We start from the raw sequence: 13,492 nt of genomic DNA on the forward strand, positions 1-13,492 counted from the left end.
TACACAGTAAAGCATCAGCAGTGAAAATCAACAATTCACTGTATTTAAAAGATGTTCAGACGTTTTACTTTTGATTGTCTAAATTAGTGTAGTTTTAATTATTTTCTGCTACTCAAATTTAACTTTAAATCAGATCTCAGTTGTCATGCTAGAATACAGATGTTTGAAACGTAACAGCTCCATTTATTAGGATGCATTAACATCAGCTTCCATCCTCTGATCTGAGGTGGATATTATGAGCAAATTAACTAAATCAATTAATGTCTGTTATCTTGTCAAATTATCATTAAGTACAGTGGCTGAGAATGAACTCAGGCCACCTGGGTTGGCTGGAAGACTGTTTACTTAGCCTGGCAGGGCGAAGGACACTGTCTCAGCTGAACTCTGGACACGCACACGCACACACATACACTGATATGCACACACTCATCCCCCCTCCCCTTCCAACGCCTTCGATGCTTGTATCCTCCTGGGAAACATGGGCGGGTCTGGACCCGCGCTGGAGAGACGGCGCAGTGGCAAGATGGCTGATGTCTGTGAAGGTTCTCAGTCATCCAGGTCATCACCGGGGGGGGTCCTTTGTCCCTCCTTGGGGGGATACTCCCACTGGGTTTAAATCTGGGACTCTCGGCCATTTGACCTTAGAACTGAAGAAGCTTCTCGGATGAGAGGTGAAACGTCTTCAAGCAACTCAAAGAAGTCCAGACGCTTTTCTTTGCAAACTCCTTTGACCAAGATGGCTGATGTGTTTGCCTAGGATTACTCCTCATCCCCTACCCACCCCTGTTGCTGGTCACGTGCTCCATAATGTTGTACTGTGGACATTTATGTGCTTTCTGTGCAGAGGAGTTTTTTTGTTTCCTGTTCTCATGCTGTCCTCCTATAGCCCAGCATGAGTAGAGGTCTCTTTTTCCTCTTGCACTTTCCCATTGTAGTGTATATTTCACTGTTTTTCTGTAATGCAACCTTTCTCTGACTTGTATCCCCATGTGATGTCTGTGTTGTGTGTGTAAGGTCGGGGGGCGGGATCATTCCACTGCAGGGCAACCTGCCACTGCATGTGGCGAATAAAATTTGAACTTGAACTCAACTAAGAATATCACAGTCATGTCTCCTGTTCAGCTGTGTAATACACCATTTACGCCGAACACTATTTACTGCTCTCAGCACTATCCTGTGTCTTGCTGATGCAGCTGATGTTTGCTGCAGTGTTATATGCAGTATCCCTGGTGTCAGGGATTATTTTGATTTAAAACCTCACTGAGGGTTTTATGGTGGATGGTTCTGCTTGTGTAGCTTGAACTCAATAGGCAGCAAATGTTAGATCAGAAAATCTTGAAGTAAAGGGTGATGCTCCTCTGTGGCCTGAGTCATCTTTTCAGTAATAGATTTTATAACCAAGTTTGGCTTTCATTGAACAAATGCAAACATGTTTCCTCTTCTCATGTCTGACTCTGTGCACACACTCTTAAACACAAGTGCTTCAAGGTCTGAGTGTGCTGTTCAGCACACGTGTCCCTCGTTGGACTTCACTGCAGGAGGTATGTGAGCCTCCTCGTCACACTTACGCCACATCAGCTGCCCCCAAACTAACAGGAACAATGGAAACAATGGCAGTGAGGCGTGTTGGGCCCTGATGTACAGTGCGTCTGCTTTTGCCACCATACATACAGAAGCTCAGGCCATCTGAGCTTCTGTATGTGTATATATGCAGAGAAATACATGTAGCTTTGAGTAAAATAGAAAAACAGGGTATAAGAACCAGTCTATTTACAATTTAACACTTTATTAAATTTTACAATGATTAGTGATTAAGTAGATTTATAATTGATTCAAGATATTAATTTAAAAAAAAATGAATGAAATGAAATGAAACCATTAAAAAAACAAAACAATCAAAGAATAATATTAGAAAAAATTGATTTAAAGCAGGTCTTCTAATGACAGACCTGTAGAAAGAGACAAAAAAGGACAGTTAATACTTTAAATTGTTTAAACTGACTTAACATACTTAGGTTAAGGCTCCCCCTTATGGCCACACTGGGTATTACAGGAGTTTAGAATAGTGCAAAGTCATTTGGCTTTGATATGTGAGCGACTAAGGGCTCATTCAAAGCCTCGATGCTTGCTGGGTTAAACTCAGTTTGAAAAGAGAAAAATGAGACTGAAAAAGCAACAGCCTGATGTCGATCTATTTAATATGCATGAGAAAGATCGAGTACTTAAACAGAATTTTATGTGCGATGAAAGGAGCATGCTGAAAATGTGCAACAGCTTGTGCGTCTATCCCCCATACGTAGTAAATGTTTAGCTTGCCCCAAATGCAACAGGAACTATAGCATTTCATAACTACACTCACTTTAAATATATCAAATTACTAATAATGATGAAAAGCAACGACTATAAGACACAAAGCAGTCTCCATTTATACAAAGCCTGGACGTGTTTCACTTACCATTTGCAAAAATGCAAGTTTTGAGCGCCTCTCTGGATCCCTCGCAGAGTTTGAGGTCGCCCAGGGCACAGGCCACAAACTCCTTGAGCTCACAGGTGCAGGCCCGCTGCTGCTGCTGCCGAGGGACCCCCTGCTGGTACGGCTCCTAATACACACAAGACAGAGGATTAAATCATGTGTGTGATAAAGATCAAAACAGAGTTTAACATGTCAGAACGAGCTTAGGTTTTGTATCACAATGATGGAATATCTTCCATCAATGACACAAAGTAAATATATTTACACATCTATCGATAAAAATGCTGAAATATCTAAAACTGCAATCCTCAATCTGCTCAAGTTCGTGTGGTTTCTCAGTCCTTTTTGTCATAAAGAAAAGCAGAGTAAATGATTGGTCATCACTCATATCTTAAATTCTACTATGAATGTAACTGCATAAAGATAATAGTGATGTACTGGGTTCAGGGTTAATGAGACAAACATCATTATGCATATTTCCCTGCACTTGTGTGAATGTAAATAAACCACATTTGGCCTTTGGACTTTTGTTTTGGTTATAAACACCCCAAATATTTTTCATAACTGATGTTTTCCTTCAGCAGCAGCTGTGTCTGTATTTTCAAATTAAACTTATCACATGTGTAAACATAAAAAAAACCCAAAAAAAACAAACCCAGATTGAGTAATTCATCTCTAATCGACCAGCACGGATTGCACTCAAGAGTCTTAATGAAAGCAAGATGATTCCTTCACTGCTTTTAGTTAAAAGTCTCAATATTCATCATATTGTTTCCATCTGGCTGTTATTATATTGAGCTACCACAGTGCATGTAACTGCATCCATGTGTTACATAAAATGTGGTGTTTGTTTTTCACCTGCTCTGTGGTGCAGAGGCCCTGCATACCGTGTCTCAGACACCCTAATCTTCCTTGAAACTGTTCCAGTTGAGCCGGGCCGTAGAGGGTGGGGATGGTGGAGCCCGGGCCGTAGGTGGTGGGGATGGTGGAGCCCGGGCCGTAGGTGGTGGGGATGGTGGAGCCCGGGCCGTAGGGGGTGGGGATGGTGGAGCCCGGGCCGTAGGGGTGGGGATGGTGGAGCCCGGCTGTAACAAAAGCGTTTTGTTAAGAACTTTTTAGTCCAAACACAATCAAAAACAGATATGAGCTGACATCTGTTATTCCAGCTATTACTCTGAATCACAGCAAAGGTTTATGAAAGCTTAGATAAAGGTGAAGCTCTGATTCGGAGAATATCTCCACACTAGTAAGACAACAAAGAGCTACTTTCAGCTGATCACTTATTCACAAGCGAGAATAATATTCAGATGCTCTTCTTGATGCAACCACAAAGGGATTTGGCTTTGATATGTGAGCGACTAAGGGCTCATTCAAAGCCTCGATGCTTGCTGGGTTAAACTCCGTTTGAAAAGAGAAAAATGAGACTGAAAAAGCAACAGCCTGATGTCGATCTATTTAATATGCATGAGAAAGATCGAGTACTTAAACAGAATTTTATGTGCGATGAAAGGAGCATGCTGAAAATGTGCAACAGCTTGTGCGTCTACCCCCCATATGTAGTAAATGTTTAGCTTGCCGCAAATGCAACAGGAACTATAGCATTTCATAACTACACTCACTTTAAATATATCAAATTACTAATAATGATGAAAAGCAACGACTATAAGACACAAAGCAGTCTCCATTTATACAAAGCCTGGACGTGTTTCACTTACCATTTGCAAAAATGCACCTTTTGAGCGCCTCTCTGGATCCCTCGCAGAGTTTGAGGTCGCCCAGGGCACAGGCCACAAACTCCTTGAGCTCACAGGTGCAGGCCCGCTGCTGCTGCTGCCGAGGGACCCCCTGCTGGTACGGCTCCTAATACACACAAGACAGAGGATTAAATCATGTGTGTGATAAAGATCAAAACAGAGTTTAACATGTCAGAACGAGCTTAGGTTTTGTATCACAATGATGGAATATCTTCCATCAATGACACAAAGTAAATATATTTACACATCTATTGATAAAAATGCTGAAATATCTAAAACTGCAATCCTCAATCTGCTCAAGTTCGTGTGGTTTCTCAGTCCTTTTTGTCATAAAGAAAAGCAGAGTAAATGATTGGTCATCACTCATATCTTAAATTCTACTATGAATGTAACTGCATAAAGATAATAGTGATGTACTGGGTTCAGGGTTAATGAGACAAACATCATTATGCATATTTCCCTGCACTTGTGTGAATGTAAATAAACCACATTTGGCCTTTGGACTTTTGTTTTGGTTATAAACACCCCAAATATTTTTCATAACTGATGTTTTCCTTCAGCAGCAGCTGTGTCTGTATTTTCAAATTAAACTTATCACATGTGTAAACATAAAAAAAAACAAAAAACAAACCCAGATTGAGTAATTCATCTCTAATCGACCAGCACGGATTGCACTCAAGAGTCTTAATGAAAGCAAGATGATTCCTTCACTGCTTTTAGTTAAAAGTCTCAATATTCATCATATTGTTTCCATCTGGCTGTTATTATATTGAGCTACCACAGTGCATGTAACTGCATCCATGTGTTACATAAAATGTGGTGTTTGTTTTTCACCTGCTCTGTGGTGCAGAGGCCCTGCATACCGTGTCTCAGACACCCTAATCTTCCTTGAAACTGTTCCAGTTGAGCCGGGCCGTAGAGGGTGGGGATGGTGGAGCCCGGGCCGTAGGTGGTGGGGATGGTGGAGCCCGGGCCGTAGGTGGTGGGGATGGTGGAGCCCGGGCCGTAGGGGGTGGGGATGGTGGAGCCCGGGCCGTAGGGGGTGGGGATGGTGGAGCCCGGCTGTAACAAAAGCGTTTTGTTATGAACTTTTTAGTCCAAACACAATCAAAAACAGATATGAGCTGACATCTGTTATTCCAGCTATTACTCTGAATCACAGCAAAGGTTTATGAAAGCTTAGATAAAGGTGAAGCTCTGATTCGGAGAATATCTCCACACTAGTAAGACAACAAAGAGCTACTTTCAGCTGATCACTTATTCACAAGCGAGAATAATATTCAGATGCTCTTCTTGATGCAACCACAAAGGGATTTGGCTTTGATATGTGAGCGACTAAGGGCTCATTCAAAGCCTCGATGCTTGCTGGGTTAAACTCCGTTTGAAAAGAGAAAAATGAGACTGAAAAAGCAACAGCCTGATGTCGATCTATTTAATATGCATGAGAAAGATCGAGTACTTAAACAGAATTTTATGTGCGATGAAAGGAGCATGCTGAAAATGTGCAACAGCTTGTGCGTCTACCCCCCATATGTAGTAAATGTTTAGCTTGCCGCAAATGCAACAGGAACTATAGCATTTCATAACTACACTCACTTTAAATATATCAAATTACTAATAATGATGAAAAGCAACGACTATAAGACACAAAGCAGTCTCCATTTATACAAAGCCTGGACGTGTTTCACTTACCATTTGCAAAAATGCACCTTTTGAGCGCCTCTCTGGATCCCTCGCAGAGTTTGAGGTCGCCCAGGGCACAGGCCACAAACTCCTTGAGCTCACAGGTGCAGGCCCGCTGCTGCTGCTGCCGAGGGACCCCCTGCTGGTACGGCTCCTAATACACACAAGACAGAGGATTAAATCATGTGTGTGATAAAGATCAAAACAGAGTTTAACATGTCAGAACGAGCTTAGGTTTTGTATCACAATGATGGAATATCTTCCATCAATGACACAAAGTAAATATATTTACACATCTATTGATAAAAATGCTGAAATATCTAAAACTGCAATCCTCAATCTGCTCAAGTTCGTGTGGTTTCTCAGTCCTTTTTGTCATAAAGAAAAGCAGAGTAAATGATTGGTCATCACTCATATCTTAAATTCTACTATGAATGTAACTGCATAAAGATAATAGTGATGTACTGGGTTCAGGGTTAATGAGACAAACATCATTATGCATATTTCCCTGCACTTGTGTGAATGTAAATAAACCACATTTGGCCTTTGGACTTTTGTTTTGGTTATAAACACCCCAAATATTTTTCATAACTGATGTTTTCCTTCAGCAGCAGCTGTGTCTGTATTTTCAAATTAAACTTATCACATGTGTAAACATAAAAAAAAAACAAAAAAAACAAACCCAGATTGAGTAATTCATCTCTAATCGACCAGCACGGATTGCACTCAAGAGTCTTAATGAAAGCAAGATGATTCCTTCACTGCTTTTAGTTAAAAGTCTCAATATTCATCATATTGTTTCCATCTGGCTGTTATTATATTGAGCTACCACAGTGCATGTAACTGCATCCATGTGTTACATAAAATGTGGTGTTTGTTTTTCACCTGCTCTGTGGTGCAAAGGCCCTGCATACCGTGTCTCAGACACCCTAATCTTCCTTGAAACTGTTCCAGTTGAGCCGGGCCGTAGAGGGTGGGGATGGTGGAGCCCGGGCCGTAGGTGGTGGGGATGGTGGAGCCCGGGCCGTAGGTGGTGGGGATGGTGGAGCCCGGGCCGTAGAGGGTGGGGATGGTGGAGCCCGGGCCGTAGGGGGTGGGGATGGTGGAGCCCGGGCCGTAGGGGTGGGGATGGTGGAGCCCGGGCCGTAGAGGGTGGGGATGGTGGAGCCCGGGCCGTAGGTGGTGGGGATGGTGGAGCCCGGGCCGTAGGGGGTGGGGATGGTGGAGCCCGGGCCGTAGGGGGTGGGGATGGTGGAGCCCGGGCCGTAGGGGGTGGGGATGGTGGAGCCCGGCTGTAACAAAAGCGTTTTGTTAAGAACTTTTTAGTCCAAACACAATCAAAAACAGATATGAGCTGACATCTGTTATTCCAGCTATTACTCTGAATCACAGCAAAGGTTTATGAAAGCTTAGATAAAGGTGAAGCTCTGATTCGGAGAATATCTCCACACTAGTAAGACAACAAAGAGCTACTTTCAGCTGATCACTTATTCACAAGCGAGAATAATATTCAGATGCTCTTCTTGATGCAACCACAAAGGGATTTGGCTTTGATATGTGAGCGACTAAGGGCTCATTCAAAGCCTCGATGCTTGCTGGGTTAAACTCCGTTTGAAAAGAGAAAAATGAGACTGAAAAAGCAACAGCCTGATGTCGATCTATTTAATATGCATGAGAAAGATCGAGTACTTAAACAGAATTTTATGTGCGATGAAAGGAGCATGCTGAAAATGTGCAACAGCTTGTGCGTCTACCCCCCATATGTAGTAAATGTTTAGCTTGCCGCAAATGCAACAGGAACTATAGCATTTCATAACTACACTCACTTTAAATATATCAAATTACTAATAATGATGAAAGCAACGACTATAAGACACAAAGCAGTCTCCATTTATACAAAGCCTGGACGTGTTTCACTTACCATTTGCAAAAATGCACCTTTTGAGCGCCTCTCTGGATCCCTCGCAGAGTTTGAGGTCGCCCAGGGCACAGGCCACAAACTCCTTGAGCTCACAGGTGCAGGCCCGCTGCTGCTGCTGCCGAGGGACCCCCTGCTGGTACGGCTCCTAATACACACAAGACAGAGGATTAAATCATGTGTGTGATAAAGATCAAAACAGAGTTTAACATGTCAGAACGAGCTTAGGTTTTGTATCACAATGATGGAATATCTTCCATCAATGACACAAAGTAAATATATTTACACATCTATCGATAAAAATGCTGAAATATCTAAAACTGCAATCCTCAATCTGCTCAAGTTCGTGTGGTTTCTCAGTCCTTTTTGTCATAAAGAAAAGCAGAGTAAATGATTGGTCATCACTCATATCTTAAATTCTACTATGAATGTAACTGCATAAAGATAATAGTGATGTACTGGGTTCAGGGTTAATGAGACAAACATCATTATGCATATTTCCCTGCACTTGTGTGAATGTAAATAAACCACATTTGGCCTTTGGACTTTTGTTTTGGTTATAAACACCCCAAATATTTTTCATAACTGATGTTTTCCTTCAGCAGCAGCTGTGTCTGTATTTTCAAATTAAACTTATCACATGTGTAAACATAAAAAAAAACAAAAAAAACAAACCCAGATTGAGTAATTCATCTCTAATCGACCAGCACGGATTGCACTCAAGAGTCTTAATGAAAGCAAGATGATTCCTTCACTGCTTTTAGTTAAAAGTCTCAATATTCATCATATTGTTTCCATCTGGCTGTTATTATATTGAGCTACCACAGTGCATGTAACTGCATCCATGTGTTACATAAAATGTGGTGTTTGTTTTTCACCTGCTCTGTGGTGCAAAGGCCCTGCATACCGTGTCTCAGACACCCTAATCTTCCTTGAAACTGTTCCAGTTGAGCCGGGCCGTAGAGGGTGGGGATGGTGGAGCCCGGGCCGTAGGTGGTGGGGATGGTGGAGCCCGGGCCGTAGGTGGTGGGGATGGTGGAGCCCGGGCCGTAGAGGGTGGGGATGGTGGAGCCCGGGCCGTAGGGGGTGGGGATGGTGGAGCCCGGGCCGTAGGGGGTGGGGATGGTGGAGCCCGGGCCGTAGAGGGTGGGGATGGTGGAGCCCGGGCCGTAGGTGGTGGGGATGGTGGAGCCCGGCTGTAACAAAAGCGTTTTGTTAAGAACTTTTTAGTCCAAACACAATCAAAAACAGATATGAGCTGACATCTGTTATTCCAGCTATTACTCTGAATCACAGCAAAGGTTTATGAAAGCTTAGATAAAAGGTGAAGCTCTGATTCGGAGAATATCTCCACACTAGTAAGACAACAAAGAGCTACTTTCAGCTGATCACTTATTCACAAGCGAGAATAATATTCAGATGCTCTTCTTGATGCAACCACAAAGGGATTTGGCTTTGATATGTGAGCGACTAAGGGCTCATTCAAAGCCTCGATGCTTGCTGGGTTAAACTCCGTTTGAAAAGAGAAAAATGAGACTGAAAAAGCAACAGCCTGATGTCGATCTATTTAATATGCATGAGAAAGATCGAGTACTTAAACAGAATTTTATGTGCGATGAAAGGAGCATGCTGAAAATGTGCAACAGCTTGTGCGTCTACCCCCCATATGTAGTAAATGTTTAGCTTGCCGCAAATGCAACAGGAACTATAGCATTTCATAACTACACTCACTTTAAATATATCAAATTACTAATAATGATGAAAAGCAACGACTATAAGACACAAAGCAGTCTCCATTTATACAAAGCCTGGACGTGTTTCACTTACCATTTGCAAAAATGCACCTTTTGAGCGCCTCTCTGGAGCCCTCGCACACCATGAGGTCGCTCATATTTAAGGCACAGGCCAAAAAACTCCTCATTTCTTCGGAGCAGGCATGCTGCTGCTGCTGAGGCCCCACCTGCTGGTACGGCTCCTAATACACACAAGACAGAGAATTAAATCATGTGTGTGATAAAGATCAAAACAGAGTTTAACATGTCAGAACGAGCTTCAGTTCTGTATCACAATGATGGAATATCTTCCATCAATGACACAAAGTAAATATATTTACACATCTATCGATAAAAATGCTGAAATATCTAAAACTGCAATCCTCAATCTGCTCAAGTTCGTGTGGTTTCTCAGTCCTTTTTGTCATAAAGAAAAGCAGAGTAAATGATTGGTCATCACTCATATCTTAAATTCTACTATGAATGTAACTGCATAAAGATAATAGTGATGTACTGGGTTCAGGGTTAATGAGACAAACATCATTATGCATATTTCCCTGCACTTGTGTGAATGTAAATAAACCACATTTGGCCTTTGGACTTTTGTTTTGGTTATAAACACCCCAAATATTTTTCATAACTGATGTTTTCCTTCAGCAGCAGCTGTGTCTGTATTTTCAAATTAAACTTATCACATGTGTAAACATAAAAAAAAAACAAAAAAAACAAACCCAGATTGAGTAATTCATCTCTAATCGACCAGCACGGATTGCACTCAAGAGTCTTAATGAAAGCAAGATGATTCCTTCACTGCTTTTAGTTAAAAGTCTCAATATTCACCATATTGTTTCCATCTGGCTGTTATTATATTGAGCTACCACAGTGCATGTAACTGCATCCATGTGTTACATAAAATGTGGTGTTTGTTTTTCACCTGCTCTGTGGTGCAAAGGCCCTGCATACCGTGTCTCAGACACCCTAATCTTCCTTGAAACTGTTCCAGTCCTGTGGCTGGCTAAACCTGGGCTTACCTGAGTGATGTCAGGCCTGGCAGGCTCTGACTGTCCTCCACCCAAACCTCCCGTCATAGTTTGTGTGATTGTGGCGCCTACCCCCGACCCTACTGCCACCCCAGTGGCTGTAGACGCCATCTGGGCAAACATACATTGCCCAGATGGTGTGCCGACAGCGGACGGAGCCGGGACGTAGAGGTGGGGGTGGGGGGGGGAGCCGGGCCGTAGAGGGTGGGGATGGTGGAGCCCGGGCCGTAGAGGGTGGGGATGGTGGAGCCCGGGCCGTAGAGGGTGGGGATGGTGGAGCCCGGGCCATAGGTGGTGGGGATGGTGGAGCCCGGCTGTAACAAAAGCGTTTTGTTAAGAACTTTTTAGTCCAAACACAATCAAAAACAGATATGAGCTGACATCTGTTATTCCAGCTATTACTCCGAATCACAGCAAAGGTTTATGAAAGCTTAGATAAAGGTGAAGCTCTGATTCGGAGAATATCTCCACACTAGTAAGACAACAAAGAGCTACTTTCAGCTGATCACTTATTCACAAGCGAGAATAATATTCAGATGCTCTTCTTGATGCAACCACAAAGGGATTTGCGTCTCCTCCTGGGATCTGTTCTTCACTTGGTAAGAAAAAGTGTTATCCTGTAGCTGGATAAAGTAAGCCCACCTGTGTTCAAAGTGAACTTTAAACAACATGTCACTGTGGAAAATAATCAGTCTTTCCCTATGCAGCTTGGCCTTACAGGTGGAGACATTGGTACAAATTATTAAGCACCAAGAGTCAAAAGTGTTCTTGCAATTCTTAGTTTCAGCTATATATTCAGCTTAGTTTTGGATATATTTAGTGAAAGAGAAATGAGGACAGAGGGATTATACTTCCCACAAGGAGAAGAGAAACAGAAATACTTCCAACCCTTATGCGACTTATTTAATTATAACTCGGAAGAATAAAGTCTCAGTTTAGCTGCAGGTTAGAAGACAAAACTATAGAAGCTGATGCAACTCTACTGGCTTCGCTAGCATGTGGGGATTTTTACAGAGGAAACCACGATAAAGACAATGACCTTCATCATTTTCATAACACAGTAACTTTCTGAGCAATACCCAGATTAACCAGCAATTGAGGTTTAAATTGAAATTATCTTTATAAGCTACTTGAAGCACCTCATGACCTGCACTTTCCTAGCTAACATACGGCACTATGACATTACCTAAACGTTAGCATTTGTGCTAACTAAAAATATCTACTCTACCTTTCTTTAAAAAAGGGGAATTAAACCCTAAGTGTTACCTGGCTGGAGGGGGCATCCTCGACGCCCGGCTTCTGCTTACTATTGGCATATTTGCTTAAATAAAAAACAGTGGGACACTCGGGAGACAAATTTTTAAATGCTATTGGCGGTTGGCAAACTTGGGGATTCTCCAACGGTCGCTGAATGTAAAGCGTTTACTTTACATTCGGTGACCGTTAGTCAATTCTGGTTACTCCCAATTAAAATCCGACTACCAAGAAGAGTGTCACTAATGTGGACACCAAGCGCACCAGTAATGGCAACGAGATGACAAAAATATGACTGTGCACTGACTGTAATACTTTTGCAATAGAATAATCGTTTCGCAAAAGAATAAGTAATTTCTGCTGACCTTGGCTTGGATATGAGCCCTTATATTTGACAGTAAAATAAATCACTTGGTGTGTATAAGTAAAAATGGTCTGTGGATGCAAATACTCTGCCTTTACTTTTTGAGTCAATAAGATTTTTTTTTCTAGTTAAGTTGGGTGGTAAGTAAATATGTTTCCAAGAATGTTTAAGAAGAAATAACACATTTAAACGCATGTGTGTCATAAAATAAGTTAATTATTGTTTGCATGTGATTTAGTTTCTCTAAATCAGATATCATCCATGAATCTTCATGTCTCCTCCTGCCTGGCACCTCTATCTTCAACATACACTATCCCTCCTCTGCACATGTCCAAACCTTTTCAGCCTTACCTCTCCAACTTTGTCTCCAGCTGCTGAACACAAGCTGTCCCTCTGAAACAATCACATCTGATCTTGTCAATTCTGGTTACTCCCAATTAAAATCGGAACTTCAACTCTGCCCCACATGTTGTGTCCATCACTGCAGAACAGTGGAAAGAAATCAGAAGCTCTTTAGCAAAGGATATTTTTGCATCTTTCACCCCTATTCTCAAAACTTGTATGGTGTCCAATAACTGGAGATAATTTATCTGAATTTCAGGTGCAGGACCACACCTCATGCACTGGTATATGCCTCCTGCGCAACAAGCTGTTTGTACTCATTTTCATGCCCAACACTTCTCTCCTTTTTTCCCCAATTCAGTCACTTCTCATTAGATCTGCCTGGCCTGGGATCTGCTGCCAGTCCCCTCTGAGGCCGTTCCCAAACCGCAGCTTCAATTTGTGCTTCCTCAATCTGCTGTTATCAAACTTAAATAAGGATGTGGTCCCAGCTTGTTAAAAGCAATTCATAATCTTAAATTGATCAAGATGTTCTTTGCATCAGCCGTTACTTCAGTATTCCTAGAAGTCCTTTCTCATCCAATTTCAGACTTAAACCACTTTCTCATGTTTTTTCTTTTGTTTTTTTTGTTTTTTTGAAAACTCAAGAGGCCTTTTTGTCCAGGCTCTGAATCAACAGAGAAGATGTTAAAATAACATTTCCTAAAGTTCACAGGTACTTAATCTAATCCATAACTATCTGCAGAATTCAGATGGTTGAGGGTGGAGTTTCAGATAAAACAATTGAAACTGTTGTTTATTAAACTGGTGTACAAGATCTTGAAATTATTTCAATACATCACTGTGGACTACTAGAACATCTGGTCAAAATGAGCTTTACCTTAGCACAACT

At 42.0% G+C, this 13,492-nt stretch overlaps 1 protein-coding gene across 1 annotated transcript; it reads right to left on the bottom strand.

Moving 5' to 3' along the window:
- Positions 1 to 1,851: 1,851 nt before the first annotated feature.
- On the bottom strand, positions 1,852 to 12,655 carry LOC109205005 (uncharacterized). The gene is made up of 11 exons (XM_019367312.2): positions 12,610 to 12,655; positions 10,632 to 10,924; positions 9,656 to 9,803; positions 8,736 to 9,024; positions 7,832 to 7,976; positions 5,920 to 6,064; positions 5,091 to 5,289; positions 4,189 to 4,333; positions 3,332 to 3,499; positions 2,456 to 2,600; positions 1,852 to 1,949 (listed from the first exon to the last, which is right to left on the bottom strand). The coding sequence occupies exons 2-11, from the start codon at positions 10,761 to 10,763 to the stop codon at positions 1,924 to 1,926; spliced, it is 1,542 nt and encodes a 513-aa protein (XP_019222857.1). The 5' UTR covers positions 10,764 to 10,924; positions 12,610 to 12,655; the 3' UTR covers positions 1,852 to 1,923.
- Between the last annotated feature and the right edge of the window lie 837 nt (positions 12,656 to 13,492).

Source organism: Oreochromis niloticus, linkage group LG14, assembly GCF_001858045.2.
Source record: "Oreochromis niloticus isolate F11D_XX linkage group LG14, O_niloticus_UMD_NMBU, whole genome shotgun sequence".
Taxonomy (NCBI): Eukaryota; Metazoa; Chordata; class Actinopteri; order Cichliformes; family Cichlidae; genus Oreochromis; species Oreochromis niloticus.

Excerpts from the sequence above, each read along its gene's own strand:
- LOC109205005 (XM_019367312.2), bottom strand. The coding sequence starts at position 10,763 with ATGTTTGCCCAGATGGCGTCTACAGCCACTGGGGTGGCAGTAGGGTCG. Across the intron at positions 5,290-5,919 it reads AAGGTGCATTTTTGCAAATG|CCGGGCTCCACCATCCCCAC; the intron begins GTAAGTGAAACA and ends CTTTTGTTACAG. Across the intron at positions 3,500-4,188 it reads AAGGTGCATTTTTGCAAATG|CCGGGCTCCACCATCCCCAC; the intron begins GTAAGTGAAACA and ends ACCCCCTACGGC.